Here is a 16507-nt window from a genome sequence, read left to right as displayed (position 1 = left end):
AAGGAATTGGGACTATGTAGATAAATTGTGGCTCCCCATCTTGGGGGTTTGCAAGACTGGGCCCCTTACTATTGCTTACATAATATAACCATGAAGCATCTTTGTTTGTCACACTGTATTGGTCCCTATGTAACCAATAGGTAATCCAAATAAAATGAATGAAGCCTTGTTCTTTTCTTCAACTAGTTTGAGTTGGCACTTTTCTGGGGCATAACTACATTTGCCACGAGAAGTGGTAATCACTTTCGTGTTGTGAAAACAAGGCATTCCTTCTTGACCATGTAGCATAACACAATTTGTTCCTTCTCCCTATATCTATAAGCCTTTCCTTTCCAACTAAAACTCTCATTCATTCCTTCATCATTTCCTATCTCAACTACTGCAGTATCCTGCTCTCTGGCCTCCCAAACACACACATTGACATTCCCATTCCTCTCTTCAGTTCATACAAACAGGTTATGTTTTGTGGAACTATTCTTGCCTGTTTTCATTGACACACTCTCTTTGAATCCCTCATCCTCCATTACCACATCAAATTTAACTTCTTATTGCTGCCTTCAAAGGCTTGCTTAACTCTGCTTTCCTTATTTATCCACCTGTGCTTTATTTCGCATTTCCAACCCCTTCTGTTTCCTCAGTGGTGCCAACTTTGTCTTCCCATTTGCCAGCTTCTCATGTAAACCTTTCTGTGTCTTCTTCCATTCTATCAGCTGTGCCTCGTTACCTCTTCTTGAGCTAATCTGTAAAACCACTAACCTCTCTGTGTTCAAGCCTCACTTGGAGACTGAATTCTGCTGTGCTTCCTGTGATAAATCTAGCTGATTTTCACTGTCTGAAGAAAGACCTGACCAAAGATCACCTTAACCACTCTACTTTTATGCTGCATCCATTCTGCCTAAACTTTGTTTGGCTGTCTGTCTTTCAAATGTAACTCCATGGGACAGGGAATTCATGCCACTTTTCTGTTTAGAAAACACTTAGTCATTTGTAGTATGCCAGAAACAAACAAACAAAAACCACAAACAAACTAATAAAACCATCAATCTGACAGACACTACCTGTGATAGAGGTAACAAGTTGTTTCATTTCCAGGTGTTTCCAATAGGATATATTTCTGTATCATCGCTCTCAGGGAGGGAGATCTGTAGCTTTTAGAAGGTAAAGCATTGAAAAGAATACTGCATATGTTGAATGAGTTCTAATGTACAGATGGATTCTTTATTAGCATGAGCCACAATATGTCAACCAGTGACATTTTGCTAATGAAAACAAGATGCTACAGCATCATTTAATTTTTTCCTTTCACTTGTCAGATTGTTTTTAACATAGATACCAGTGTTAACGGTAGGGCTGAGCTGTATGAAAACATACTGTTTAAACCCTGGAACAGTGAGCGTCTGCCATCCTAAGTGTTTAATAATTTAGGGGAAAAAATAGATTTCAGCTATAGAACTTAAATAGTGTTTTTACTGATGATTATTTGTGTGTGGCTAGAAGCAGTAAATTGACTCATAGTATATAACAATTTTTTTAAATTGTTCTTGAAAACTAGGACACAAGTTGACAGATCTAGAGAAGAGGGAACTACTGGCAACAGCAACTTCTTTGTATGTGGCTGAACAATTGAGATCACAGCAATTTCTAGGGACTCCAAGGTAAGTTCATTTCTAGGAACTAAAATGTGCTGATTCTTTTGCTAATGGTATATTTCCGTGCACAGGAGGAAGACTAGTGAGAAACTGCATGGTTCCTCAATATAGTTTTTTTCCTAAATCCAAATGAGCTTTAGGTTACATTCTGCCCCTACCCCTCAGAAGTCATACATGGTTATTTTGTCCCACATATTAACAAACAAGCACAAAAAGGTATTACAAGCCAGAATAGTAATTAATGCACATCAGGAGTTTCATTAATGCAAAATGTTGCTACATTAGGAACTAACCACAAACTGAGCATCACAAATTTCCCATGTGCCTGTTTGAAGAGATCTCAGCATTTTTGGATGGTATGAATATTCAGCTGCAAAATAAATCTTCAGAAAATAGTGTGGATTCATGAGTAATTCAGTACCTTACTGAAGAGACAAAATAGTTCAGGGTTCAATCCTGCAAGCACTTTCTGATATGCAAATGTTTGCAGAATGAGGGCTTTCATTTGTGAGTGTGCTCTTGAGTACAGAGATGCAATAGGAATCATGCTTTTTCCCATTCTTTTAGGTAGCAGCTGTCGGTGGCCCATTTTAGCACTATTATTTGGCCATGCATTTGTAGGTATGTTGTGGGGCATGGTTGCTCCATGTAGTATCCCACTGCTGGCCAAGCATGACACTACCAGGGCTCCCTGTCTCAGTTTCCTTCCCCAAGATGGGTGGTCTCAGTTATCCACATAGTGATCTGTGCTGGAGATGTGGCTTAGCCATCTGGCAAAGTCACAAACAAAACGTAGCCCTTCCAGGGTTACAAAAATCCATATAAAAAAGTTCCAACAAACAAAAGGTCCTTCTGCCCTTTGGGGACTTCCCTTTCAGCCAACCCTCTGGGCCCTATTCTGAGCCCTTTTCTGAGCTACCTGTAAGAGGCTTTCTAGCTCTGCAATAGAGCATTCAGCCCCCAGGCTGGTTCTCCTGGAGTACCATTCTCAGCCCCTGCTGGGCCCTATTCCTTGCATCTTTCCTTGCTCTGTGTCAAACACTGGTTCCCCTGAAGTGCCTGGCCTTCTGCAGACCCTGGGCTCAGGGCCTTCCACAGCAGCCTACCCACTCCCTGAGGTTCCAGCTTTCAGACTGAGCTCTCTGGGCTTTTATAAAGCTTAGGTGTCCGTGAAGCTGGCATCTGACCCTCCTTAGTCTCACCCCTCCGGTGGAGAAGCAGCTAATTAATTGTGATGCTGGTGTCCCCAAATCCCCCATAAAGAGCCCAGTCACTCTGTGTTTTGGTGACCAGTGCCAGAAGACTAATTCCCTTCTGCTCTTTGGAAGATGGTGCTTGTTACTGCTATGATGTATAGGCTTCTATTAGCCTCTGGCCCAAGATCTTAAACTGGAGCCTTCCTTAGTGCATTTCAGTGACTTGCTGCCTTCTAGTCAATGTTACTTATGACAATCACCTTGTTTAATTGAATATAAAAGTTTGCAACAGTTGCATGCAATTCATCAAGATTTCAGCATGATTCTTTTTCTTTTGTTTTTATATTGTTGGGGTTAATAGCTTTTTAATTGTGGTAGGCAGAATGGAGGTGAACATTCAAATTCTGTGCCAGCGGTTTGACAGAATATTTTATTATAGTGTATTGTTGATTTGAATAAACCAGTTTTACAGTGGTCAGGAATAAATCAAATTGTGGTTTCTGGAAGTCTATTTTTATTTCAACCAACAAAGACAAATAGTATCATATGCTTTTCAAAAAGAACTTACAAGCCTTAAGGCTTTATATAGCATCTGAAGGGCAAGCTCATTGCTTGCCTTATGCACTGGCGTAGGGAGCAAGGGAGTGTAAAGTGCTCCTTTTATTCCCCTGCCTGGGTTATACCCCCCAGAGCTCACAGTGCAAAGAGAAGATCAGCCTACACAGGGCTATTGCTTCTCAACCTGATCAGGTGGGTGGGAAGAATGAGTGAGCAGCAGTGGGGAGAAGGCAAAGCTTTGACTGTACTCTGCACTGCCAGCATGGAGAATTAAGTAATCTGCTAGTGGTAGAGACAAGTAAGACATTAATTCACCCTTCAAACAAGGGGGGAAATCATGAAATGAACTGTGGCTCTCAAAGTCCCAGTTAATTCCCCCTTTTCATCTGGCTACAGTGCCTGAGTTACTCTGCCCTTTAGTCAAGGCAGATTGTTAGCTAGCTCATAATATTTCTGTTACCGGCTTCTCTCTACATTCATTACTAATGCCCCTCCCCACCACCCTCGTGGAATTCAGAGGTGGTCCAGGATTGTTGGTGAGGCTCCAGGATTAAGCTTCACCCTTTAGCCCAGGCCACCAGATTTTCTGCCTCTTGTTGTGGAACAAGATGGCACTTCAGGTTCTCCTGGCTGTTTTATTTTGAAATCTTTATTTTTATTTGTTTTCATGCAGTTGTGACACCTCCCTCTCCTCTGGATCAGGTAAATAGCAGCATGGTGGTTGAAACCATGGTGGTTGAAACCACCATGCTCTGTCACTGCAGTGCCTCCCTGCTGGACTCCTCTGCTCTGTCATGGCAGAATTGTCCTGAAAAACATGGCTTGAATCTAGGTGGTACCTATCTGAGGCAGCACTTACAGATTCTATCGAGTGTGAATTATGCCCTACCTGTTGCCAGCCATCTGGCTATTGTACTGTTGGAAGTATTGGTGAGGGTAGGCCTGGGTCCGCCCAAAACTAAAGGCCCTCCAATTCAGATAAGGGGGAGGAGTGACCAAGGACAGGGTTCAATTATTTCTTGGGATGACAAATGAAAAAAAAACAGGAGGGGAAGTGAGGTCAGAGGTAAAGAACCAGGGATTCAAACTGAGACACGGAGCAGAGAACCTCCGACAGTGCCCACCACTCCTCAGTCACCCAGGGGGTTAGCAGACACAGCCTAGAAGAACTCTGCCCAAAGAAGTGATCGGATAAATGACTGGAAAAAGTCCGCATAGTCACAGAGCACCTCTCCAGTCCAGCTTTCTCCTCCTGGAATGATAGATGGTCATTTTGGCCAGTGCCAGGAAGAGGTTGATGAGGCGGTCCTGTGACTTTATGGGGCCCAGGATGATGTGTGTAACCATCTGATTCCTGTGCTGCCAGGGTACAGGGCTAAGAGAAGACCAGCATGTTGCATCTCCACCCTGTCCTGAGGAGTAGAAAAATCCACTGATGAGCTTCTGAACTTTTGGGGAGAAAGTCCATCTAAGGATGAGGAGGAAGCTGTCTGTACAGCTCAGTGGATAAGTCCTGCAGCAGACCTGGCTGGAAGGGGCAAAAAACCCTGAAAGGATCCAGAGGTCCCCCCTCCCTGATATTGAAATGGGTCCTCAGCTTCCTGGGGAAAGCAGGCTCCTACACAGCTCCCCTTCTCCCCACTATAAATCAGAGCATTCTCATGATACTAAATCCTGCAAATCCCAGAGACATCAGAAAAGACAAAAAGCAAGTACTGCCTTGGGAAGGAAATAATCAATATTGGTAATGAAGCAAGTGGGGTGAAAATCAGAGATTAAACCCTCCTTCTCCTTTACCTTCTCCCCTCTGAGAAAGTGTCTGCTTGGGCTTGTCTTCAGTACTGAAGCGCTCTGTGTTCTGTATCATGCTCCCTTCCCTCCCACATGCTGCAGCATGTCCAAGGTCTCGGAGAAGCCTGTTCCTCTCTCCCGTGCAGCCCTGCCTCAGGCTGCAGCCTAGTGGAATTTGTGTGTGTCCAGCTGTTAGCCCAAAGACGCTTGCTCTGCTTGGGAAGAAGAGGTCTTTCTCTCCCCACCCCCTCCTAATCCACGTCTAGTTGTACATTAAAGCATAGAAGTAAATCATAGAAGACTAGGACTGGAAGGGACCTAGAGAGGTCTTCTAATCCAGACCCCTGCACTCAAGGCAGAACTAAGTATTATCTAGACCATCCCTGACAGGTGTTTGTCTAACCTGCTCTTAAAAATCTCCAATAATGGAGATTCCACAACCTCCCTAGGCAATTTATTCTAGTACTTAACTACCTTGACAGTTAGGAAGTTTTTCCTAATATTCATCGTAAACTGCCCTTGCTGCAATTTAAGCCCATTGCTGCTTGTCCTATCCTCAGAGGTTAGAGAACAATTTTTCTCCCTCTTCCATGTAACAATCTTTTATGTACTTGAAAACTGTTATCTTGTCCCCGCTCAGTCCTCTTCTCCAGACTAAACAAATCCAATTTTGTCAATCTTCCCTCATAGATCATGTTTTCTAAACCTTTAATCATTTTTGTTCCTCTTCTCTGGACTTTCTCCAATTTGTCCACATCTTTCCTGAAACGAGGCACCCGGAACTGGACACAATACTACAGTTGAGGCCTAATCAGTGTGGAGTAGAGTGGAAGAATTAGTTTTCGTGTCTTGCTTACAACACTCCTGCTAATCCATCCCAGAATGATGTTTGGTTTTTGCAATAGTGTTACACTGTTGACTGTAATTTAGCTTATGATCCACTATGACCCCCCCAGATCCCTTTCCACAGCAATCCTTCGTAGGCAGTCATTTTCCATTTTGTATGCGTGCAACTATTTGTTCCTTCCTAAATGGAGTACTTTGCATTGAATTTCATTCTGTTTACTTCAGACCATTTCTCCAGTTTGTCCAGATCATTTTGAATTTTAATCCTATCCTCCAAAGCACTTGCAATGCCTCCCAGCTTGATATTGTTCACAGACTTAATAAGTGTACTCTCTATGCCATTATCTAAATCGTTGATGAAGACATTGAACAGAACCGGACCCAGAACTGATCTCTGTGGGACCTCACTCAGCATGCCCTTCCAGCTTGAATGAGAACAATTGATAACTACTCTCTGGGAATGGTTTTCCAGCCAGTGATGCACTCAGCTTGTATTCCCCTAGTTTGTTTGAGACGGTCATGTGAGATAGTATCAAAAGCATTACCAAAGTCAAGATGTACCACATCTACCGCTTCCCCTCAATCCACAAGACTCGCTACCCTGTCAAACACTTCAGCAGTCTGTGACCAGAACAGAGGCAGATGTGAATTGCATGCCCCATGGAGCTGTACTTTCATGGGATTACTGAGTGGTAAGTTTAAAAAAAAAAAAAAAAAAAAAAATCCCTTCCCATCTTCAAAATTATCCTGATTTATTGAGTAAAGCCCCAAATAGTACTAGGTGACTTCTACAGTACTTACTTGGGTGTTAGCCAGCCTTGGGGAGGCTCCTGGGAACATCTAGCAAGCTGCTTCCACAATCCAGCTATATGTACCAGTACCCCATCTCTGTTGTGTAATCCGAATGCTAGGATGAATAGTGTACTACCTTTCCTTGTAAACAGCCAGGAAGAAGTACTAACACATGCATCACCAAACCAAACCAAAAAAACCTAGAGGAGTTTTCCAGGACAAGAAAGCTTGCAAGAAAATCATTAACATAAATAAAATAATTTATCCTCCAAGCATGAGACACATTTTTTCCTGTTGATGCATTCTTTGAGGGCATCATAAGATCCAAATGAGGACATCTGAATAAACCAATTGTTAAATTCTATATAAAACAGACATTTCATAAGGTTGGTACAGCAGTAGCTCCACCAGAGAGAGAGAGACACCTTCAGAAGGGACTTTTTTCCAAGACCCTATAGACCATAGAAGTGATGACACACTGCACCGCAATTTCAGAACCTCAGCTAATAGCCTTTCAGCCCAAAGTTTTTTATATATTTGGTAAGGAAAGCCTACTTTCTGACAAACAAGTGACTTACTGTCCAGTGGCATGATCCTTGCTTAGTGGGAGACATTTTGGTCAAAACCCTTGATGTGATATGTGACGAGCAGTGGATTCTAACATGATGGCTACAAATATGTCAGGTTACATCCATGAATAGCCATCAGTCATCCTAAATGGATATTTTGTGCATGCAAATTTGCAGATGAAGAGGTATTGGAGGAATCATTAGAGGAATTACTAGCTGAGATTGCAGAGAAGCGTCAACCCTCACTGTCAAAACCAGCATAGCAATCTGTTGGTTGCTGGCAACACCAATGGTATCCAAAAAGGGACTATTATCTTGGCAAGGGGAAAAATCTGGAGCAGAAGCTTCCAAAAAAAACCTAGATAAACTTTCCTCCAAACCCACAAAATCCTCAGCATGACAAAAACAAAGAGCATGTGTCCGAGGGCTCAGAATCCCTGTACAGGACTCTTCTTTTTGATCCACCCTCTGCACCTGGTATCTTAAGAGGCTTGTGGTAGTCACAGGTCATGCATTACACGTGTACCCATGCATAGACAACATGCCAATCAATACCCTGTCCAGAGAAACAGAGCCTTTCATTTAATGAACAGCTGCTGGAAAGGTTCATAGTCGTCAGGTCTTCAAAATGAAGAGGAACTTCTGATACCAGTGCAGAGAACGTCTCATCCAGAAATCAAAACAGACATAGCTCTGGCTGTAGTCTTACCATAATGGTTAAGATTAGCAAAGATCCAAAACTTCACTGCATCAATTATTTTCTGAGAGGTCATCAGAAGTCATTTATTTCCAATAGCTATGATTGCTGGTGCCATCCATCAACTTCATCCCCTGAGTATATTTCTCAAAATGCACCTGTTGGAGTTGCTTATGAGGACATAGAACCATGCACTTGATGCAGTGCAAAATTAGGTGTCATTCAAAGATACTATCCAATGCCTCTTTGGGGGCAGGTAAGTTCAAATAACATGCTGAAAGCCAATCCAACTTTCACTCTAGACCCTTGTACACACACTATGGAAGCAAGTATACTTGGAAAATAAATTTCCAAAAGCTTACATCTATTAGAGTGTGTCTTAAAATGGCAAAACCCACAAATGTGGTCATATGGGATTGGACTCATTGAGTGCAATATCCTGTCTGACAGTGACTAGTATCAGCTGCTTCAGTGGAAATGGCAAGAAACCATATAGCTGGTGATTATGCTACTCACAGAGGCATTCTCTTCCTATTTCACTTTAGGGTTGGCTTATGATTGAGGCGTAAGTGTCTATATCCCTTCCAAAACCAGAGGTCAAAGCTTCTCCATGGCAATGGAAATAATATCTTGTGCAGAAGAATCTGCTGCCTTTCAAGACAATTCATGTAAAAGATACAGAAAAGAGGAAAAGGAAGAGTTGAAATCCTTCTCTTAGTCCCTGACCAATCCAAAAGGCACTTGACTTTCTAGATAGTCAAAAACCCCACACAGTACTGGCAGAAAACAACAGACCTCTTGAAGCAAGGACTCCTTCATTAAGACTGGGAATACCTATAGGTAACAGCCTGGGCATTGGAAGAGAAGTGTAATTGAGCATGGATTAACCTCTAATACAGTTTGGTATCCAGACAGCACTCAGCTAAGGATATTTCATTCATTGGTCTGGTCAAATTTTCATTTTTGGTGTGAGGGAAAACAGAAAGCTCTTTGGGACAAGGGTAGCCTCTTTGTATATGCCCAGCACAATGGGGCCCTGACCTCTAGATGCTATTGTGGTACAGGTATAATAATCCCAAAGTTTTGGTGAACTCAGCTACACTAGAGTTTCTCCAGGAGATTTGACTGGAGTCCTGGAACCAGTCACGGTAGAAATGTGGGTGCCAGTCATAGCAACATTTTGTAGCCAAGCACATCAAATCCTCCATTTGAGTACCAGGTGCCCAGTTTAATCACAATGGCAAATTAGAGAAGCCTGTGACTAGTCATTCTAGTTGCCATTACCTCTGAAAGGCAAATTTGGAAATTAGTTCCCATATCCATACAAGTGCCACACTGTCTTTGTTATGAGGAAAAGGTTATTGTTATAGCTCCTTAAATCTTTCTGGTCAAGTAAGTTCCTCTTTTCACAGTTCCTGGGAAATAGTTCTCTCATCATTTTGTTCTAACCTTTGGAAGGTTGTGACATAAAAGGGCATTCCTGGAGCTCTAAAGAAGGGATATGGAGTACATACTGATGTACCATGATTGTACCCTGTTCATTTCATTCTGTCCAAAATGCGAAAGCCTTAGGGCCTCAAGGTTGCTGCATCAGTTGGCATGCAAGCCATCTGGGAAACAATTCACAGAAGTCACTAGAGGCACTGGGGAAAGTGTGTGAGCCTCATCTGAGGAATATTTGCAAAAGTTTACATTCTTCTGCAAAGACCTTCTTTGGTAGGAAGGTGCTACTAGGTTGATTCCCACATAACTCCTTAGTTTATGAAGCTCTTGCTTTATATAAAGAGAACTGCCATTCTTGCTTGTTGTTCTACTACAATAATTAAACTCTGCTTATTCTTTCCCTCCCTGTTTCTGGGATTCAATGCTTGCTACTTCCCATGAGTAATGAATGAGGAGAGAAACAGTGCACAGAATAAGAAATTTCTTATCTGATGAGTCTTTGTTAGCAGCTTCTCTCCAAATTCAACCTAGTCTGGAATTAATTACCAGAATGTAAATAGAAAATTTTCTGTTAAGGGAGACGTAGACATATAGAATGTCTATATTCTAAGCAAGCCCTCCACCCTGGCCAACAGACTTGGGCTAGTGTGGTTCATGCTAGTGCTCTAAAAATAGCTGAGTAGACAATTCTTTGAAGTTGTGGTTTGGACTGGGGCCTGAGTACTTCAAAGCGCTGTCTACACGGCTATTTTTAGAACACTAGCGTGAACTCCACTTGTCCAAGTCTGTTGACCAGCCTTGGAGGCTAAGTTGATATAATGATATTGTCTTAAATTTAATTTAAAACTTTATATCAAATTGTCTTAGTGGTAGTAATAGTTTTATGCAGCTATGGAAACATTTTTTGGTGGTCTGAGAGAGTTTAGTCCTCATGTCTCCAAAAATAGCATTGGACTGCCGCCGAAGTTTACAGGTTGGGGGCATTAGCCCATGAGTAATGAAAAGCTGGAGAAAAGCTGCTAATAGAAAATTGTCAGGTGAGAAATTTCTCAATTTTTACGTGCAGGCAAGGAAAAAGAAAAGTTCAAAGGTAACAAAATCTTTTAACATTTTATTCCTAAAGAAAATATGTTCTGTGAATCTTAGCTAGCTGTAAAGTTTAATAGAAAAGACAAGTTCAAACCATTTCTACCCAAAAGTCAAATTAGTAAACAAAACGATACATGAGCAAGCTAGCCTGATACTTTTTGACATTTCTCTCAATGGTCTTGTGTAGTGGAAGGTCAACAAGAGCACACCCAGAGCTTAAATGTTACCTTTTCCTTAGAGTTCTGCTATACCATACTTCCCCTTTCACATCCCCTTAGCATGAGGAAATAAGTCTTAGGCCTTCTCTACACTAGCACGTCTGACAGTAAAAGTTTTGTCGTCAGGGGTGTGAAAAAACACACCCCTGAGTGACATAAATTTTGCTGGCATAAGCACTCGTGTAGCCATGTTATATCAATGGGAGAGAGCTCTCCCGTCGATGTAATAAAACCAGCTCAACAAGCGGTGGTAGCTATATTTGTGGGAGAGCGTCTTGTACCAACATAGTGCTATCCACATGAGCACTTATGCTGGCAAAATTTGTGTCACTCTGGAGTGTTTTTTTCACAGCCCAGCGTGACAAAACTTTTGCTGACATAAATGTTAGTGTAGACACTAGTGCTAGAGGCCTACCTGAGCCTTGTTAGCTAATGTTGAATGTTATTGTGTACAGATCCCATGTACCATTGATTTGATATATTAGTTTAAGAAGACAAAGTTGATAGCCATATTTTGAAAGGTAGAGATGTATTGTCAATATGAGGTGAGGTGGTATTGTGAACTTTCTGGACTTTCAGTTTAGTGTTGGAGAGTTGATCCTGTCTTACTGTGCCTAGCGAACAGAGTCTGAATGAATTTCTGTAGCTTCACTCTTCGTTTTTCACAAAGTGGTGGTTTAGAAGCCAGTATTTACTTACTGGTGAACAACTTAACCGTCAATGTCCACTGTGTTTTAAGGTTTACACAGTTTGTAATAATAGTAGCATGCCTGCTGAGACAAAGCAAAAACAAAATGAAGTAAAAGGTTTGCTGAAACATACTTACTAAAGAAATAAAAATAAAATTACCAATGTTTTTTGAATGATGAAGTCTTTTTAAGGAAAAATCTGTAACGGTAAATATTCATTGTAAATAGTATCTTTACAATGCTTGTGCATTATTCTTTCTGTTTTTTTCCAGATTGAGCAAATCTCTGGTTTCACCGTCAGCAGGACTAAATGTTTAAATCCTTAGTTTGACTTTTTTGTACTTTTAGCCTCATTGTTTCTTGCCGGTATCCTCCATGCTTTTCATTAGAATTTCCCTTTAACAGCTTTATTATTTTTTGTTCAAGTCTGTTGCAAATATATCTGTACCAGTTTAACTCGTTTGTTATTCTAAGTCAGAAAAAATGGAAAGGAAATACACAAGATCTGGTCATATTGTGGGTTTTTTTTTGTTGTTTTTTGTTTTTTTTAAAGCTAAAAAATAACCTGTGTCTGGTATACCCTTCTTAACAAATGTAACCAGTGAGGGCTGTATTGTTCTATTTAGGCTCAGCCCTTCTGTTGGAGATGTGGGGTGCTAGCAATCCTGGGGGAGAGATAGGGACACTGTAGCACATAAACTGCTACATCCCTTGTAAGTGGAGTAGCATAATCTGCCCTCTTCCTGTCCAGTCAGTCCCTGTCGCCTTAAGAGGTGCTCTGTGTCCCAGGCGAATAATAAAGGAGTACAATTGTGGTCAAAGAAAGCACATCTTGCTCTGCATAGGAGAACCATTGCAAACTGTTAGATATGTATAAATAAGGAAGAAGAGCAGAATAAGGACCTATGTTAGCAGCAGACCAAAAATGTTATCTGTTTGGTGATTTTCAACAAAACATGTAGTTCATTATGGGTGAAATGGAGGTTTGCAGTCTTTATTTGTTTTTAGGTCCAGATTGGGTGAGGGAAACAGAATAACGAGACTGCAAGTTTTAGTTAATTTATCACTTTCTCATGACGTTTTGGTAAAGTATGCCAGGTCATTGTGATCCTCTTTGGAATTCCAGTTCATCAACACTAGTTCTGTTGACTGTTTATTTTTGTACATACTGAAGGAAAGTTTGAGGAATGAATAGATGTATGAGGAATGAAATTTAAAAGGGGTATTTTTGGAATTACGTGTAATATTTCCTGTAAACCGGTACAGCTGCTAATCAGAAGTGACCTCCTGCTAGCTCTGAGTTGCTCACTGCATACTCTTCACCCTCACCCCCATTCCCGTGGGGAGCTGTAAATGTAAATTACACAACGGACTCAACTCCAAGGATTCCCCATGTTTTTCTGCAGTTTATCCAATCCAATCTCATGGTTGTTACGCCATAGTTATCTACATTCTAGCCAGTGAGGGCTGGATGGAACTCTTTCAGAAGACATCATTACTGCACCTTTTTTGGCTGGAGGGGCTGCTTAGAGAACCTCATGAAGGGATTCCACTACCCAGCCAAAAGTATTTGTCCCCAGCCCAACCTGATGTGTGGAAAAACTGGATTCTGCAATTGAACCTAAATCCCTTGCATGATTGTGTGAAACACTAATTACAGGGATCTGGCCAAATTCCACTATGCTGGCAAGTGACTTATATTTTCATTAGGATCGAACACACAGCTTGTTGCAGCGATTCTCTAATAAACGGTACCCCTGTTATGGGATTCTTTGTTAGAACAATCTGTGTGACATCCGAATAATACAGGTTGACAAACCAAACACTCCACTAAATGTCTTAGCTGTATCAAAATGACTAGCTTCCCTGGATGGGTTGGTAACATGAGTGGAGTGTACGCAAGTGAGTTTCTGCTGTTTGCATGAGTGTGCATGCATGTTCCTGCCACCAGTCCTTTTGGATAAATTTTGCAGCCCTTAGTTAGAATGACTGCTGAAGATATGTAAACAATTAGTGATAGAAGAGCAGATATTTTTCTTTATACTGTATAATATTTCCTAAATTTTCCTTCTTTTTAAATTGAACTGGTTTTCTGGTGAGTCTTTCATTGATTTTTCTTGGGGAAACTGGAACAGATTTTTTTTCCCAAGCTAATTAGCTAATGAAATGCTTTGTACCATGAGGGTCAGTTACTAGTGTGATTATTTAATTGTGATATTCAGATAATAGGAGCACATATTTCCTACAGGAAGCAGCTGTGAATGATTGATGATTGTTTCATTGTTCAGCTTTCACTTATTTTACATAGAATTGTCCCTGTTTATTCAGTAGGCCAGTTTGTTGTGAAACTGGTGCCACTCACAGCTGCTGAACAGATTTACGGCATCTAGTAAAATGTTGAGGTCTTCTTGACAGAATTCGATCTTGTTTCAAGTGGAAACATATTTGGCTAAAAGGAATCCAGCTTATTTTATGCCTGTTTGATGTAGTTGAGCCTCTGAGACCTAAACTGATGTTGTAGAGTTGAATCTTCACGTTTTGGCTTCAGTCTTGTTTTCATTAGTGGCTTTGGAAGGGAATAGGAGAGACTCTCCAGGTGTGGCTACATCATGCTATCTCATGGGTCTACTAATGTAATGTTTATACTTCTAAACCCAATTGCCGACAGCACTTCCTATGCGTTGCTTATGTTGGCTGCTAAGCATATTTTCCTAATTTTTGTATGGGTTTTACCCTTTCATCATTTATGACTTGGAAAAAACAGTGAGAGTACAAGCCCATATTACCTAATATTGCATATAAAAAGAATGGTAATGCATTATAAATATTATTATACTGCTTGGAAAAAAACTAGAGGTTTTCTTTGGTCTTGTGGTTGAGGCAGAAGACTGGGAACCAGGAGATCAGGATTATATTTCTAGCTCTTCTTGTGTGACCTTGGGCAAATTACTTAACCACATTTTGTCTCAGTGTACCCATCAGTAAAATGAGATTAATACTTCCCTGTAATACAGGAGCGTTGTGAGAATATATTCATTAATGTTTGTAAAGTGTTTTGAGATCCTCTGATGGAAGACACTGAAAAACTGCAAATTAAGTGTAAAATAATTATTTTATATAACTCTACATATATTTGTATAGCTGTAATATATAGTTATACATGTATTAAAATATTTCTTTTGAAAGAAATGTATCTTTTGTTAAGATAATGTTTTAAAATAAATAAGTCTTTTGTTGCTATCGTAGAAATTGATTATACTGTTGGTCTAAAAGACTGTCAGTCAGTTGATATTCCTGAAACAACTGACTCGTAAACTTTGAATGATGGATAACCTTACTAAAGCCACTATGCTGTATTCAAAGTGGAATTGATGAACTAAGAAAACTGAAGCATTTGTATGAAGTCTTTTTTGTGGGTTATTGTAGATTTGTATCCAAGTTGATCGGGTACAAACACCAAACTAAAGATTTTGGTGTAAAACCTCAGCTACACCCACCGGTAAGCTCTGGAAAAGGGGAGCCACAAATGAATTGCTTGCAGCTCCCAAGTCTTGTGTCTGGTTTTACGCATCCTCTGTGTAGTTTGAAGCAGCCATTTAGCTGGTCAGGGATCAATGAAGTACAGCACCTTTCAGGCGTGCTTGCTCCCACCCAGCATGTTGATAGGTCTGGGAGGGTGTGGCATAGGCTTTATGCCAGCCAAGGATTCTCCTGTGCTGGGTGAATGCTTATCTGAGTTGTCCACTTGAAGAAGCTTTCTGTCCCCTTTGCATCAATGGAGAAGCACAAAGGGCCCAAAGCAGGAGACAACATCTGGCTCATGACAATCAAAAATAAAAAAATGCAGTGATCTAAAAATAAATATAAATTGAGTAGAGTCATCTAAGCAGGCCACTTGTGGCACAGTCACCAGTAAATAGTATCAATAATATTATGCTATTTTTTTCTAGAGCTGCAGAAATAACATGAGTAGTAACATACCGTTAAACATTTTATGTTTCACATTACTCTATAGATACCTCCTTGGTGTGAAATAAAGATAAAACACTTTATTTTCATTTGGTAAGGATGACTAAGTACAACCCACTTGTGGCTTTACTTCATTCCACCACTTTTGAGTTATGCAGTCATCCTTAACTCATGAAAATAATACTGTCTCAGTCTGTGTCCCGATCTCATCGTCAACAACGCAAGCGTTGCTTTCATGATTTATTATGATGCCACCAGAACCCCTTGATGTATTTATGGAATCATTACAGTTTCAGATGCTTATTCCATTATTGCTTTTTCTTTCCCCGTGGACTACTAAGTTACTGAGAATCTTTTTTCCCCATTTTCTTTGTAATATCTTTGCATGTACTTGGATATACTTATGTTTTCTTCTTACTCTTTAAGTAGTACTTGTTGAGTACTTTTGACCTCTCCTAATAAATTATTTTTTCCTCAACTTTATTCATTTTTGTTGCCTTTCTCTAAAGAAAGTTAAACTAGCTGGCCTATATAATTATCTAGCTATCTTTAAAATCTGGCATGTCTTTCTTCATTTTTGTTGTTCAGCTACTTATGATAAAAAAAAATGTACACACATTTAGATGCAGATATACTAAGTAGCTTTTTATCTACTAAAGCCTAACTAGAACTACAGTAAAATATAAATGTTGCAAGAGAACGTCTTACGGTAGGTATCATGACACAGTTTTCGTAGAAAGTAATTATCTGGAGAGACTTCACAATAATTGGGACTGTTTGAAAGGAGAGCATTACCTCTGTATAATAGATGAAGATAAGTACCCAAAGCCAGTTGGTCTCTCGTTTGTATTTGGGAGTCTATTGTGGTGAAGGTTGGTTATAAAATTTGTGAGGAAAATTAGCACTGTGGGCACTCACTCATGTAGTCTTTGGAATTAACTACAATAAGCAATACAAAGATCTGAACCTGATTGAGTATCTCCTCTCAGTATAGGCCTAAA

General features: G+C 40.4%; 1 protein-coding gene across 8 annotated transcripts in view; it reads left to right on the top strand.

The window, feature by feature from the left end:
- PCCA (propionyl-CoA carboxylase subunit alpha) overlaps positions 1-16507 on the top strand; it is a 415109-nt gene that overhangs the window by 241071 nt on the left and 157531 nt on the right. For all 8 annotated transcript variants that reach the window (XM_067536816.1, XM_067536817.1, XM_067536823.1 and 5 more), the window contains one exon: positions 1553-1655. In XM_067536816.1, the coding sequence (XP_067392917.1) occupies positions 1553-1655 (103 nt within the window). The remainder of the gene's footprint in view (positions 1-1552; positions 1656-16507) is intronic.

The sequence above is a fragment of the Emydura macquarii genome, unplaced genomic scaffold, assembly GCF_026122565.2.
Source record: "Emydura macquarii macquarii isolate MOO-44397 ecotype Brisbane River unplaced genomic scaffold, CSIRO-AGI_Emac_v2 contig_3671, whole genome shotgun sequence".
Lineage (NCBI taxonomy): Eukaryota > Metazoa > Chordata > Testudines > Chelidae > Emydura > Emydura macquarii.
This window is presented reverse-complemented; position numbering and strand designations above follow the sequence as displayed.